The sequence below is a fragment of the Rhopalosiphum maidis genome, chromosome 3 (assembly GCF_003676215.2).
Source record: "Rhopalosiphum maidis isolate BTI-1 chromosome 3, ASM367621v3, whole genome shotgun sequence".
NCBI lineage: Eukaryota > Metazoa > Arthropoda > Insecta > Hemiptera > Aphididae > Rhopalosiphum > Rhopalosiphum maidis.
In genome coordinates, this window is record NC_040879.1 from 66,831,741 (window position 1) to 66,847,634 (window position 15,894).

Genomic DNA, 15,894 nt, shown 5'->3' on the forward strand with positions numbered 1-15,894 from the left:
ATACTATGTTAAATATTATTACGTCCATTTCATATTTTTGTATACTGGCGCCTGTAAGCACTATATTATCCACATGTACATATTTTAATGATTCAAAAAATGTTCGTTTAAATTTCGACCTAGTACAAATATTATTAAAAAAAAAAAAAAATAATAAAAAAATCTATTCGAAACTTTTAGTGAGAGAGAGAGAGTTTTCGCGTGAAAAAAAAACTTACGTCTGTATGGGCCATGGGACTTTTTCCCGATGGGGTACACTGCAAATAAATCTAAACGCTTACAAATACGGCCGCCTCTAAGTGTATACCCACTCGAAAAGTCCAAAAAAATCAAGATTTGAATAAATGCATTATTAAAGGGGAAAAAAGGGGGAATGAGCGTGCCGACTGAATCACCCTGTATAAATATACGATCCAATATACGTAGTATCGTGTGTGTAGTAGCGTTACTACTCTATACGATATTATTATTATTATTATACGTATATATCGGTACACGTATAACATTATAATATTATAATAATATCGTATCAAACAGCACACGGAGATACGTGTGCGATGTATTTCAGCAGTCGACCGACGTGTAGAACGCATTCAATATATTATAACCCGGTACATGGTTTGGTGAGAGGGCGGCGACGGCGAGTTGGCAGCAGGATACACGTCAACCGCCCCGCAGCGAGGATGACGGGCGCGCGTGTGCGTTTTACGGTATTCCGATTGTCTCGTGGGGGGGGGAGAAGGAAAAAACTACGCGCGTGGCAAAAAAAAAGGGGAAAAAGAAAGTAAAACGTCACACACATTCACGTGTGCGCCGTGTACCGCCGCCGATCTGATGTTGCTGTGGTATATATCATACTACGCGCATACTATGTATACGGACCTACTTGTCAACGGGCGCGAAATATTATATACATCATCATCACCGTCATCATCATCATCATCATCATCATCATCATCATCATCGTCGTCTTCGTCGTTGTCGTCGACGTCGTCATAATGTATCACGACGTGGGACGAAAACGAAAATAGTTTCACCGGGGGGGGGGGGGAGTGCGAATATTTTGACCGACGGTGTGTATAACGCTATAAGACGACAGCTTTCGACAAATCGTATCGATCTAAACGGTTCACCGCAAAGCCGCGCGCGTATAATATTATTATATTATAGTATATTGTTGTGATATTGTATTGTGTTATCTCGTGACTCGGTCTCTCCTGGACCGCCTGCAATATAACGATAATGTTTGGTAAAATGCGTAAATATATTCTTCTCACTCCCCGAAGTGACGTTTCACCGATTCGATTAGAAATCCCTTTGCGGGACGAGTTCCCCGAAAAGACGTTCGACGGTCTTAATTGCATACCACTACGGACGATAACGTGTTATTTGATTTTGCGTATATTGCGAATATATAGAAAAATATACCGTCTAACAGGAGCGGCGATGTTCGACCCGATACCCGTGATGTGTATTTTATGTTTCCATACGCGCGCGTGCCGTATGTGTGTGTGCGAAAAAAGTTTTGAAAAAATTCCGATTTTAATTAAAACGGCTTCGTTTTCTGCAGAGCGAGTAGAGCTCCTCTAATGCTACGCACTACATAATTCCCCCATGAGCAAAATCGACGGCGGCGGGGTGAGAGGTGGCGAACTGTCGAGCCGTCTGCCGTTCATATTATATACATTACGTATTATTATTATTATACGTACATACATGACGTATAATAATATTATATTATTTTCTGCGTATATGATATGATATTAATATACTTTATCTGCTCCTGTAGTTTTGATAACCTCACGGCTCCACGTCCAGAACACTCTTTAAAATTTAAACGCGAGCGATATGTAGGTGTACACGCGCGGCATAATAATAACAATATTATCATATAGAAACGCGCAATTATTACTTTATAATAATGTTATACAATAATAATAATATATGTGCCTACACGGATAATAGATACCTGCACCGGATGGGAACGTGTCATAATAATAATAATAATAATAATAATATACCTCATTCATACTTTGCGGGAAAAGATTTTGATGGCTTGAAACGTTTTTTTTTTTTCTTCTTTTTGGTGTAATGCTCGTAACTACATACGCGTGAACGTCATTAATTTAATATTGCGCGCACAGAAATGTAGTAAAAAATGACTCGTCCTGTTAAACTCCTGCCAACCACAAGCAGCATTCATATGCGATATACATCCGGCTCGTTTGTTTTTCCGACTTTCTGTCCCGGTCGTTGCCAACTCGTTAAAATTCAATTTTACTGAATTTTCCGGCACCAGACGACGATAATATGTGCGCGATAATCCCGTTTATTTATCATGTATAATATATATTAGTATATTACCTGCCCGTATTATATATATATATATATATACCAGACGAAATTTAATCGTCTCCTTTACTACTTTCAACGATCGTGTTTTTTGTAAAGGTGTAATCATCAATTCTATCGTACTGCACGATAACTTATTATACTGATTGATTCTTTTATCAAAAAAACACTCATTATTTCAAAATCTATTAACGTTTTAAAAATATATTTTTACATGGTTTTCATTCGAAATACATCAAACATGTTTAAGTCTTATGTTTTGATAATATTTGTATTATTAAAGCTTTTCGAATGATAACATATATTTTTGATTTCTTATTCTAAAGCATAATATATTTTAAAGTATTCCGATACATAAAAATCGAAATTTAGACACTGTATTCTTTGAGTTATAAATATTTAAAATGATTGTGAGTGGAGTAAAATGGTACGAGAGGATAGGATACCTCGTGAAATGTTGGTCATCTACTCCGCTTACAAAAGGTTTAAATACCTATAAATCATAAAATACTCGTCCAAATTTCTGTTTTTGTCGAAATATTCAAAAAATATATTCTGCTTTAGAATATGGAATTAAAAACGGATGTTGTTTTTCAAAAAAATATAATAAAAAATGTTGTTTTATTTCGACTGGGAATCCTGTAAAATAATATTTTTATAAATTTTGAAATAATTAGTATCGTTCGATAAAACAATCACCATGTATGCGTTTACATCTAATGTATACATATGATTTTATCGCACCGGCTATACGTGCTATGTGCATGTCCCGTCATAATTTGCATAGAAAATTCCGACGACGATTATAATAATAATAATATTGTATTAATGACTGGCGCGTTATTAACGAAATTCGAATAAAATTCCCACCGGCGTTCGCCCGGTGTTATGATTATACAATAATATTGTTTATAGGGTTTGCGAACAATCAATAATTATTAAAAAACAACTGTTCGGGTTCGGTTCGATGCCCGAAAGGCTTCCTGCAATATCGCGGGCAGAACGACGACGGATACGCCGAGTATAACAATATGTAATATTATATAATATACGGCGCGCGTGTTTGTCGATCTCCTAAAATTGTTTATACACCGCCGTAATATGCGGATATTACAATAACACTACGACTCCGCAGCAGTATGGTGTGGTGTGGTGTGGTTTGCGAGCTTATTTCGCGGCAAAACGCGTAAACGCGCATACATTTGTGTCGTTACTCGTTTGTGTATACGTGAAATACGATGTTGTTATATATGTATACGGCGGATAAACCTGCACGCGGACCCCAACGACGCGCGACGGTTCGTGCGACGGACGAACGATAACCGAAAAAAATAACATATTATACGAGTATACGTCCTCCTCGGCTTTTGTCGGGGGACGACTCGTGCGATAAGCTCTTATCTCGGACGGGCGCGGACAAAGTTTTCGGCCACCCCCTCCCACTCGCGATCGCTCAACCGGGCCCCCGTAAGACACGCGTTACCATGCCGATTTATTCCGAAAATTTGTTCGGCCAAACTTTTCCTATAAAAAGCTGTCAAATTCAACAGACGGGTTAAGTGCACGCTTTTGTTCCCGCACACACACACACACACACACACACACACCGGCCGCCCCCCGTGCATATTATATTGTTTTCGGCGCGACTGTTTTTTTTTTTTCATTTTTTTTTTTTTTTTTTTATTCTCCGCTAGTTTTATTTACCGCTCCGCCGCCGACATTTAAATGTAAATGCGTTTTAGATTTAACACGTCACGGGATATAAATGTGTGTCGCGCGTGCGTGTGTCGGCGCATCTATCTCGCGCGAGCGTTCGGCAACGGAATCCTCTGGTACACACTGCAGTATTTGTTTAATATATACGTTTTTTTTTTTTTTTTTCATTTAACCGATATCGGGCGAGTGATTTTTTTTCGCCTTATCGGGTTAGAAAGTTAATAACTACAAACCCTTCTCGTCATCCCGTCCCGGCGGTGATGCGACGGCACTGTTGACGACGGAGAGATTCGATTATATTATTATATTATACGTATTATCGGAACGCCCGAACGGTGTTCGACGTTGTTGTATACTCCGCACCAGAACGGATACGAGTAATATATAATAATAGTAATAATATAATACGTATATGCTGCGCCCGAACATAAATATTTTCAATATAATTGGATACGCGCGAATGTTTGTGTGTGTGTGCGTGCGCGCGCGTGAGTCTGCTTTTGAAAAGTCACCATAACGGTATCGGGACGTCGTTAAAATAATAATAATATATAAAGCAATATTATGGTGCGGCTTGAGCGATCGTTTTATAATAATAATATCATTCGTATATGCCTAGTATAATAATATAATATACTTAATGCGGTTATCACGAGTAGACATTATTCAGACACGAAATATTCACTATCCGACGCACCGCGACTAGAACTCCGCTTCTCTGCGTATGCGCCTACTGTAGTTATGGTGCGAACACAATGTTATTATGACAATAATTACACGGCTAGCCGTAATCGGCCGGTCCGAAAACAAAATATGGCGACGTGTTAAATACACAATATTTCTGCACGCGTCTCGTCAGGTATTTTCTGTTCACCCGTCCGAACGCAACCGGTTTGAGTGCAGAGAATAATAATATTATTATATTCAGCAGTACGAGAACAAATTATTAATCGTCTGCGTTGTTTACTCATGGGCTCAACGCAGAAGTGCACGAACGATATTATTATTTATTTTTATTATGCACCCCATCCTATCGGATTTCAGAAGGGAGAAAACCTCGGTTTCCGGCGGTACAATAATATTAGTACACAGTTACCGATTTCACCGGACTGCGGACAGATGACCCGGTGAAAAAAATAATGCATATATCACGTCATACTATTATTATACATACGCGTTGGAATGCAAACAGTGACACGGCTGATAATCTTTTTCACGAGTCAACAAACGGTGTGTCCAGAAAATAATTGCGACGAAATCACAATACTGTTGTTATAATTATTGCATATATAATATATTCCTCGTGTCTGTCTGCGGTGTGGTCCAAACGCTCTTCCTCTATACGTGCCGATCGTTCAAATCAACGCCAACCGACCAGATTCGTTTACGACCACATCGTGACGCTATCACGATTGAACCGCAGTCGCTTGATTTGATTTTTACAAAAAAAAATTAATAAATCGAAATTCTCGTAGTCGTACTACAGTTAACGTGTGAGATCGATTCGAGTTTATGGATTTGCATAACTCGTCGAATAGTTGCACAAGTCTCGAAGCGTTAGCAGAAATAAGTTCTGCGGCGAACGGGCGAGTGTGTGTGACGGAAATGGCGATCAGGCTTTCTCCGTATTCCGTCCCCGCGTCACAAGATATTATTTACATTATTAATAGTGTGGTATACGAATATGTTAGGCCAACGGTTCCCAAACTTAGTCTCGGAGCCTTTTTTTAAGTAGAAATTTGTCGTGGAGCCCCCGAGAAACATTTAACGTTAATTATTGTTATCTGTCTGTGTCCCGTGTACATTTATTGAGGTATTAAGAACGGAGCACTTGATAAGCCATTGCGGAGCACAGTTTGGAAGCCCCTGTGTCAGGCGCATAAATTATATTAATATTATCGTACGTACCTACAGAACAAGGAGGATAATAATATAGAGCTACCGGTCGAGGTGGAGCGGTTTCCTCTGTAGCCGGCGAACGCGTTCCGACCGGTCTTCCGTACGCGCGGTGTGTGCGCGTCCGTATAAAAATACGTCACGTAGGTAGACGTTATAATAATAATATTATCGTCCCCGACTGTCGCGCGCGCATACTTCGACGACCCGCGATAAAACAATAATTGTATAATATCATATTATTATTATAGACCGATGACCCTATAAAATATTATATTATTATGAAGGTAGCCTTAGTGTTACTTATTTTTTTTTTCATGCGAGCGCGCGTGCATTCCGTGCGATTTTGCACGCGTCGGTGTATTATACGTCAACCGCTACCCCTAACCCCCCCAAGCCACCCCACTCCCACCAGCACGAACCGCACATCATTTCGGACCCGATTTACCGTGCTCGCACACACACACACACACACACACACGTCGTACCATTACAGTGCGCATTTGTAGAGGTATATAACCTTTTTTTTTTCGCATTTTTCTTTTATTCTTCTTCGCGTGCGACCCGACCGCTATTACAGAGGAGGAGCGCACTGCATACGTAATAACACTGCTGCGATGCGACGGCGATTAAAAGTTTGCCCGGCTGTTAAAATGTAAAACAAACGGCGTGTACGTCTTTCGACAGGCGTCGGGCGCACGCGCCATTCGTTTACGTATAATACGTTCGACGATCGTATTGTTATTACGATAATAGCACGGCGTATTGTGATGGCGTGTTCGTGTGTGACGACTACAACGGCAGTAACAATAATATCTATTATTATCTATGTATGATATTGTATACAGGTATATATGTATGTGTATCGTACTGGAATTTTTCGGTTCGTACGATTCGCATTCGGCATACGCGTCTGACGAGACAAAAAACTAAAAATAAATCAATACACCTACCTTGGAAGAAAACGAAAGTCTTTCTCTTGACGTATGGGGTGTCCGGAATTTTGAGTTCGCAGTCCAAAGTGGATTGAGTGGTAATGTCGTCGTCGTTGATCAGGACGCTTATGATCACTTCGTAGGAAGTGTCCTTCAAGCGGTTGATATCGACGCGGGAGTGAACCAACGGGTAGCTCCTGAAAAGTAAAGAAAATTATTAAAATAAAACTAGTCTGGCACCCATTAATCTCAAAACCATTTTTAATGCTTTTCTGGTGGTGGATAGACGTTTTTGTCATTTAATTAGCGGTATATAATATAATATTTGATGTTGTAATAGTACAGTAAGTTATAATACGTCTCGATCGGAGTGTAGAATATCATTTTTAGTGCTCATGGTCAGTGATTTATAACCTTGCTCATTGCAGAAAAATTGATGGCAATTTTAAAATTTAAATCACAGTCATAACAATTTTGGAAGTTGTTGTGTAATTATAGTTACCTATTTCGTTCTAGGTTATAAAAAATATTATTTAGTCGTAATGGAAATAATAAGATATTGTACTGTCATACTGATCTCACCATACTTATGCGTTTAATTCGCTTAAACCTAATTTTGTTGTGATTTAAATAAATAGACCCTTGTCAAAAGTTTAACGGGTCAACACCATTATTACCATAATAACTGTATTTTACAATTGAAATGTAAGATCACAATATAATGTAATAACGAATATTATTGTGTATAAAAATTAAACCACGACGGCGGTGTAGCTATATTGCATATCTAAGGCGCCGCGCGATCGTAAATGTAAAAGTAAAAAATGTAAAACGTATCATAATTATTATGAGAAAGACGGGTCAATGTTGAATCGAAACATCCAAAATATTTGAAAGTGTATACTCGGATCGTCTGTCATAAACATAAGCATTTAATAACAGCCAAACATTTTGATACAGTCAATCCACGGCTAACAATATTTTGGTAGTCAGTTTTGTAATAACCGCATAATTACGCGTAGCCGAACAACAGTAATAATATACGAGTATTATGTTTTTGACCGTCATCTGTCGGAGGGATTTGTCTATCAAAATCGAGACAGCAACTATTTCGTTATCTATACGATTATTGCCGTCCGCCGACACGCAAAGCGAAATAATTCTGTTTTTGGTCTGAGCAATATATCCGGAAATGTTGGTTTTCACTGTAAAAGTTACGTTAAAAACGATCCTGGCCACTGACGTTCAAGATAAATGTGTTCCGGTCTGGTCTATTATCGTGTATTTCTCAACGATCATTGCACACGATGAACTATATAAATATATTATTATATACACAATGAAGCAACTTTATTTTACTTTATTACGAAATACAAATATCATTGGTCGTACTGGCCTTATATACTTTATGTATAATATAAATTATATATTATATTATGTATATTGTGTTTTTTTGTTGTTATTTTCATATTGAGTAGAAGCTATTATTATTATTATTATTATTACTGATTTTGTTATTGTTTTCACTTTGTTTCTTATCTTATTATCAACACTGTTGTGGCGACTGTGTATTATAAATTGTAATGATGTAAACACGAATTCATAAATAATAGCAATAAACTTCCTACTCTCACCACAGACAATTGTTTCTAAGGAGTAGGTAACAACTTGTGAATTTAAATATATAATATTATAAAGTTGAAATTGAGATAAATAAGTATAATATACATATTATGTAGTTATATTTAGTTTGCATTTTTGTTTATATTATGTTCAATAATCGATATTTTATGAACTACTTGAAAATAGTCATTGGAAATATTAAAGGAGTTTTGTTTTTTTTAATTTGTTCAATAAGTGATTATGTAAGATTTTTGTTTCAAACGTTTTCCATGCTATTTGTTTAATATTATATTTTTAGTATTTAAACACTTACATAAAAATTTCGAATTTTTATAAATAAGTTTTAATTTTTAAGAACCAATATAATCATATTCTACAACCTACTATTAACGATTAAAACACTCTATCTAGGAATTATAAATATAATTATATTTTGTATCTTAATCATTAAACAACCATGACTTTTTGACCTAAATGAAAAATGAAATGAATTATCAAATGTAAATAAAAATTATATCTGATTGCTATGATAATAATTTAACAGTACAATCGTAATAATATATCGGTTAAATTAATGCAGTAAAAGAATACATTGAATTGCTGTGGACATTTTTATGGTTTTTAAATTATAAATAACTGTTGGATTGTTTTATGTAGTGTTTATATTTTTTGAAATAATAAGCAGAAATTAAAACCTAATAATAATTATTATTATTATTACTTAGTAATTAATAAGTTAATTACTTAGTTTTAACTTAGATTTATACTTTATTTTATCGACAATTTAACAATTTTAATATTTTCTGAATAGTGGTAGATCGATATTATGCAATTTTTTTAAACCACGGATATTTTGATCAATATTTTACTATTTTGTTTTCCCGGAAATGCGTATGCTTGAAAATTATTGTAATTAATAACTAATTAAAAGCAAAAATATTTTAATATGCAATTGACGTAAACGGGCAAATGTATCAACTATGTCATTTTTAAAGTAGTTTAAGACATACAAATTACTCTCTTAAGTAAATCTTAAATTATTTATACAAACAAATATTAAATTTATTAACTGAACAAATTCACATATTTAAGTTTGAATATTGTGACAAATTTGTTCAGAAATAAAATGAACTTTGTATGTACAGTCTTCTTTGTGTGTTGTAAACTTGTCGAGCTTGTGTAAAACTTTGTACTGCGTAGTTTCTTAACAATTTTATAAAATATAATTTTATAAAATCTCTTAACTTTTATAGACTACAATTATATTTTCAAAATTATCCATTCCATATTTGCAACAAAAGTCAATGTATTATAACGAAAATTATAAAGATGCAATTTTCTACTATATGAAAAGAAGATTATTTGGATGAAAACCAATTGATTTACCCATACAACGTTTAAATTTCGGTTCAAACATATGTGTATACTGTTTTGCATATTGTCAGCTATTTAAACAACCACATATTATTATTTAATGACAAAAATATCTAAAATAGCTCGTGGAAATATTGTATGTGTATTAAAGTTGATTTTTTTTTAAGTCTGAAAAGAAAGGAAAAAACGAAAGATGGCCATTGGTGAATAGTTATCCTAAAAGAATAATGGATGAAAAAAAAGCTAGTACTGTAAATGTAAGCATGAATAAGAATAATGAGCATCCAAAAATATCTTTAGAAATAATATTTTTCACAGATCTTTTAAATAAAATGAGAACTTAATATTTTTTAGAATAACTATAGAACATTGATGAGAAAACGATATTTTTCGTTTGATACTTTTAGGTAAGTAAATAATAATAATAAAAAAAAAACATTAATGTTGCAATACTTTATTAATCTGAACGCAGTAAGAATGATAATACTTTAGATATTAAAAATATCATGTGTTTTTCATGTTTAGGTTTGTTTAATCATTTTTAAGTCATTACATTTACTTACAATAAAAAAAATCACGAAGACACTTAAATATTAGATTTTTAGTAAAATATATTAATTTTGAAATAATTGTATACATCATGTCAAATACTATTTATATTATTCTATTTTAAACTAATATCTAATCTATTTTATTCATACTGTATATATTGGCATAATGATATCAGCTATAGTAATCATTTTAAATGAGTTTGGAGATAATTGAATTTCGTGAATTTCTACAGTGTATATATTATATTATATTTATTTACGATTTTTATAAACTAAAAATACAATAAACGTTGTATATTATATATTATAAAATGTCCATTAATTTTGAAGTTAACAGCAAAAAACTGTAAATTTTACGGTCAAAATAAATAACACTATTTAGACCCATACCCACACAAAATCTTTTTTTTTTAATGCGATCAATAATAGTTATTTGTTACAAAAGACAAAATACCGCTAACACACCTCGACAACGTGACTTATCTAAAACGGGAATTTCACGAGGTATTCATTTTAGCCTGAGCATCGAGTGAGATAAAGCATCATAACAATAATATATCGATAGGAGCGCATAGAACGTATTTGTTTTATACAAATGTGTGTAATTTTTTCAACTTTGTTGTTCGTCCGTCATCAAGTTATGATGTAAAAGGTTCACTTAAAACTATAACATTTTCTATATCATAAATTTGATCTAGTTGGTACTTTAGGGGGTGAAATTTAGTGTATGTCGTTTATTTATGAATTCATAACAAACTCGTTAAACATCTTGACATTTTGTTTTTGTTTTTAAATAATATGCGTATAATTAAAAAATATTATATTGTTCACGCTTGTTAGATGAAAAGATAGCAGTGTGGTGTAAAATTAAATAATCACATAAATAATTTTTCTATACACACTGGTTTGTGTCGTTTGTGATGTGCAGCTGAAGAAAGCACAATAGTATAACGAAATTCTACCGACATGCAAAACCACGTTCTGACGCTCTAAAATTTTCAATGATATATTATAGTGGTCGTAAAAAATTTTAACTTTTTTCGTCACAATATGGTGGTATACTAAATATTCAATAATTTTTTCACATGACTTCTTTTTATTTTCAAACGATGTATTTAAATTGAAAATTCTAAATGTTTGGAATACATTTTGTTAACAAGCAACAATTGGTATTTGTAGAATGTAGATTAATTTTTTTTAAATGCATATCAAAATATATTGAAACAAAAAAATTCACGATAATATATTATCCAAACACTGCTGCATCTACTTCATGAGGTTTTATAAGTCATATTTTTATTCACTGAAATACGATACATAATTTGTACAACTCTCGTGGGAAAAGAATAACATTATTCATTTTACAATTCGATAATTTATTTGGTGTTGCTGTGTTAGCAAATTTCAAATATACGTGTCTTAGAAATAACTCGAAGCAGACACTAATATTACTTATTTAATAATATTTAGAAGATATAGACAATTTTGTTGGTGAATTTTTCTGCACATACTTCAAAATATATCAACAGTATAAAACTTTAATTTACTTTTAAGTGGAAGTCAATGGCAGATTTTCATTAAAACATCCGTATTTAGTTAAAAAAAAAAAAAAATCCATTCGAATTAATTGCATTATTAAAACGTAGAGTGTTCACAGGGTATGCGATATTGTCGAATGTGTATAGTACTGTTTTAAATTAAAAAAAAAAAAAAAACAATTTTCAACGGTAAATAAAGTTTTTTTCTGTTAATGAAAAACCAACGTTGAAGGATGACGAGTGTATGTGTGAGTGTGCAAAACAAAAGAATTATAAATTATTACAATTTATTTACAAAATAATTCGTGTTGGTTGGTTGACTGCTGTTTGAACAATTTATATATAGTGGTAATTGTATTAACAACGCGTGACAAATAACGTACAAAGGTACCTAAATAATTAAAATATTAACCTATTTTCAACGAAAAAAATGAATGCAATTTGACATTTTTAAAAAGTATCATTTTTTTTTTACTATTAAAAGAAAAAAATATACACAATCTGTATTATACTATACAATAAGTAATATAGTTAATAATTTACAATACTGGACGGCTTGACAGAAGGGGGTGTCCAAACAACACTACTTCAATTCTAGATTTTTATTATTAATTTTTTTTTCTTTTTTTTTATTGGTTTAGGAGGTCCCTGGGCCAATTTCGCTTTAGACGACGTGGTGGTTTATCGGGGATAGTGAGGGATGAGAGATCGGAAATGAGTGGATTAGGGTGGTTGACTGTGTTATTGTGAAATAATTAATAGTAGTAGGAGGCTATGGTATTTATGTTTGGGATTTTGAGGTCATAGTGAAGTGTGAGGTTGCTGACGTACCAGGGGGCGTTGGTGAGGAGGAGAAGGCAGAAAGTATCATTATAGGTTAAATTTCTGATATGTTTTATGTTTTTATTTTGTTTTAAACGATACCTAATTTGTTCTGTTAGAATGAAAACTATAAATATTATTTAATTTTAGATTCATATAAGATTGATTTCATTCTCGAATGAGCTCTGTGGTAATAGTATAGTAAAACACAATCACAGACATGGTATCAATCTGTTATTAGAAATAAAATAATCAAAATGTTGCCATAAAAAAAAAAAACCAAATGAATGTAAAAAAAAATAATTAATTTAGGTTTTTGTCATGAAAATTTCCTTCTCGAATCACTAATTATAGTAAGATATACTTTATTCTATGTATAATATTAGTAGTTATGTATATCATAATTCCATAAAACATCATACGCATATTACAATATGTTTTAATGTATTAACTATTAGTTATAAAATATTTAGTTTCGAACAATGGAACATCAAGCATTTCCGCCAAATGATCTGTGACGTAAAATCGAAATAAAACAGATATAATTAATTTTTTTTTTTAAATTATAATTTATCATTCCGCCGATTTGAAAACAAATCGAATGCGAACGCAATCGATGAAAAAACAATCGTTCACTGACTACGCGGAATACGCAGCAATCGATTTTAAACGAGGGTGTATATTATAGCAATGTATATGTATAAAGTCTTCGGTACAACGCAAAATACAATGGACTCAGACGGAGTCGTAAAAAATAATAAAAAAATAAAATAAAAAATAAAAATCGTGTAAAAAATGTCGTCGTTAGAAACACGAGACTATAATATATCGCAATATAGAGAGTTGCAACAGAGCAGGGTGCTGTTGCAAGTGGCGGCGAGGAGGGTGTGGTTCACGGTGGCGCTGTGTCTATATATGCGTGTGCCAAGGGTAGGCAAGCACCGACCGATCGAGAAAACATTTTATTCGCTGACGGTCGGCTCAAAAACCATTTATCACGCACGAGAACTTAATGCCGCGAAATCGTTTCGTTAGCTTAATTGAATTTGCCCGGTCGTAAAACGGTCAATGTATATTATGGTCGGCGGCGCGAGACTTAAAGTATAATGGTCGTGTCGGATTACTCGCGCGAATAAATATGCTCGGCAGTCCCGGACCTGTTGATTATGGAAATTAAAATAAAACCTAAGAGTGAGTTTGCCACGTGCATGTGTGCGTACGTGTATGGTTTTATTTATTTTATTATCATTTCCATTCCCGCGACAGCATCCCGCTCTTGTGCAGCACTTCCGGCGGTACCACCGTCGGCCGGTGTAAACGGAAATTTCTCGATGAAATCGGAAATAAATGAAATCTACATATCCGGGGCACCAGCGCGATCTCGACCCGCGTAATGCGAAACCCAGCATCAATTTACTACCCCTGCGGCGGGTGGTCGTAGCGTTTAGCCGAATCGTACATATAATAATAATAATAATATGACAACCATCCGCCTAAGACGCATATGATATTGCTGTATCTGGGTTGTCACCTAGGTCAGTGGTTCTGAATCATCAAATTAGATATTAAGTCTTTTTTCGCGGTAATTGAGATTATTTTAATTATTTACAAGCAGTAAATGGACTAAGCATGTATCGTGGGTGGTCGACCATAAGACGTAACAAACAAAGCGCACACTAAACTAACCGGTAAACTTAATAAGAGGTCAAGACCTTTAGATTGAAAATCGCCGGTCTTGGCGTGGTCACGTACACGGACGTCTACAACACTCGATCTAGTGGGCGGAGTAAAATATTCATACTGTGCCACTATACACACAATGTTACGTGATGCACGCACGGCGTAGTCCGTACGCATCAGAGACATCGTACGATATCGTTGTGTGTCAAAATGTTTACACATGGTTGTAAAACATTGGTCCGATATTAATGTAGAGAATTTGGTAGTTGTAAATTATTTCCAAGGTATAATAAAATAATACGGTATAGTGCAGTGTATGACGGTAGGTTTATATTTTATAAGCGTTGTGTGGTAGGTATATTATACCCACACGTCATAACATTTTGAGTATTAATATTATATCTATCTATACACATTTTAATAATTTAATAATATTTTATTTATTAAACAATATTGTTTAACAACGCGGGGTCGTTTTCACTGGAATCCGGTAATTACATTTCGATGATTTAGATTTAAATTTATTTATATTTCGCCTGTCTATATTTTGTGTTTGTTATCAAATATTCAAACCGATATCCACCGGCCAGTGTTGTTTGAAATATTAAAAAATGATAAATTGAGTAGATGAAACCGATAACGGACGATTCACCACTGCCGCTCATTGGGAAAAGAGTGCACGTGCATACACACATCACCAGCACACGTTTCACTATTTTAGTACATTATTATAACATAATACGAACAGCATACGCATAAAACTGTTTATGAGTCCAAAAAATAAGAAACAACAGAAGACGTCAACGAAAAAAAAACCAAATAAAAAGATTTCCTATTCAGAACATGATCGGCGTTGGTCTGTCGACCAAAAAAAAACGGACGTATAAATCGTGCTGTGGTGCACAGCTTTCAAAATAAAATCAATTTTTTTTTTCGTAGAATAAGCTCGGATCTTGCCAGGTTTGGCGGATGCCGGATACGATACGCCACACGCTTTATTTGCGTGATATCTTAAACGAAAAACGCACCCAGTGACGTATATAATATTATATATTTTAAACGGTGCGACCCCAATAGAACCTATTTTTCTTTTGTACATACCTATAAATATATATATTTTTTTTTATCTCGCACGTCATAAAAGTCCGTATTCGGTTATCATTAAATTGGACGAACAACAAGTAGTTGAATTGTATAAACTTGTTTATATAAAATAAAAAAAAAAAAAAATCAATAACGAAATCACGTGATCCGCGGCTATTGCATATTGTATAGAATTGAAACGAATTTCACGAATACAATATGTACCTCTCTATTCCTATAGGCTTAAAATATTTAGCGGTGTGCGGTAAATATCAAAACGGTTCGTTACATATTATATTATACACTACGGGTATACATATATAA

General features: G+C 33.9%; 1 protein-coding gene across 1 annotated transcript in view; it reads right to left on the reverse strand.

Annotated features, from left to right (window-relative positions):
• LOC113555708 overlaps positions 1 to 15,894 on the reverse strand; it is a 347,759-nt gene that overhangs the window by 65,461 nt on the left and 266,404 nt on the right. The window contains exon 6 of the mRNA XM_026960223.2: positions 6,918 to 7,096. Coding sequence (XP_026816024.1) covers positions 6,918 to 7,096 — 179 coding nt within the window. The remainder of the gene's footprint in view (positions 1 to 6,917; positions 7,097 to 15,894) is intronic.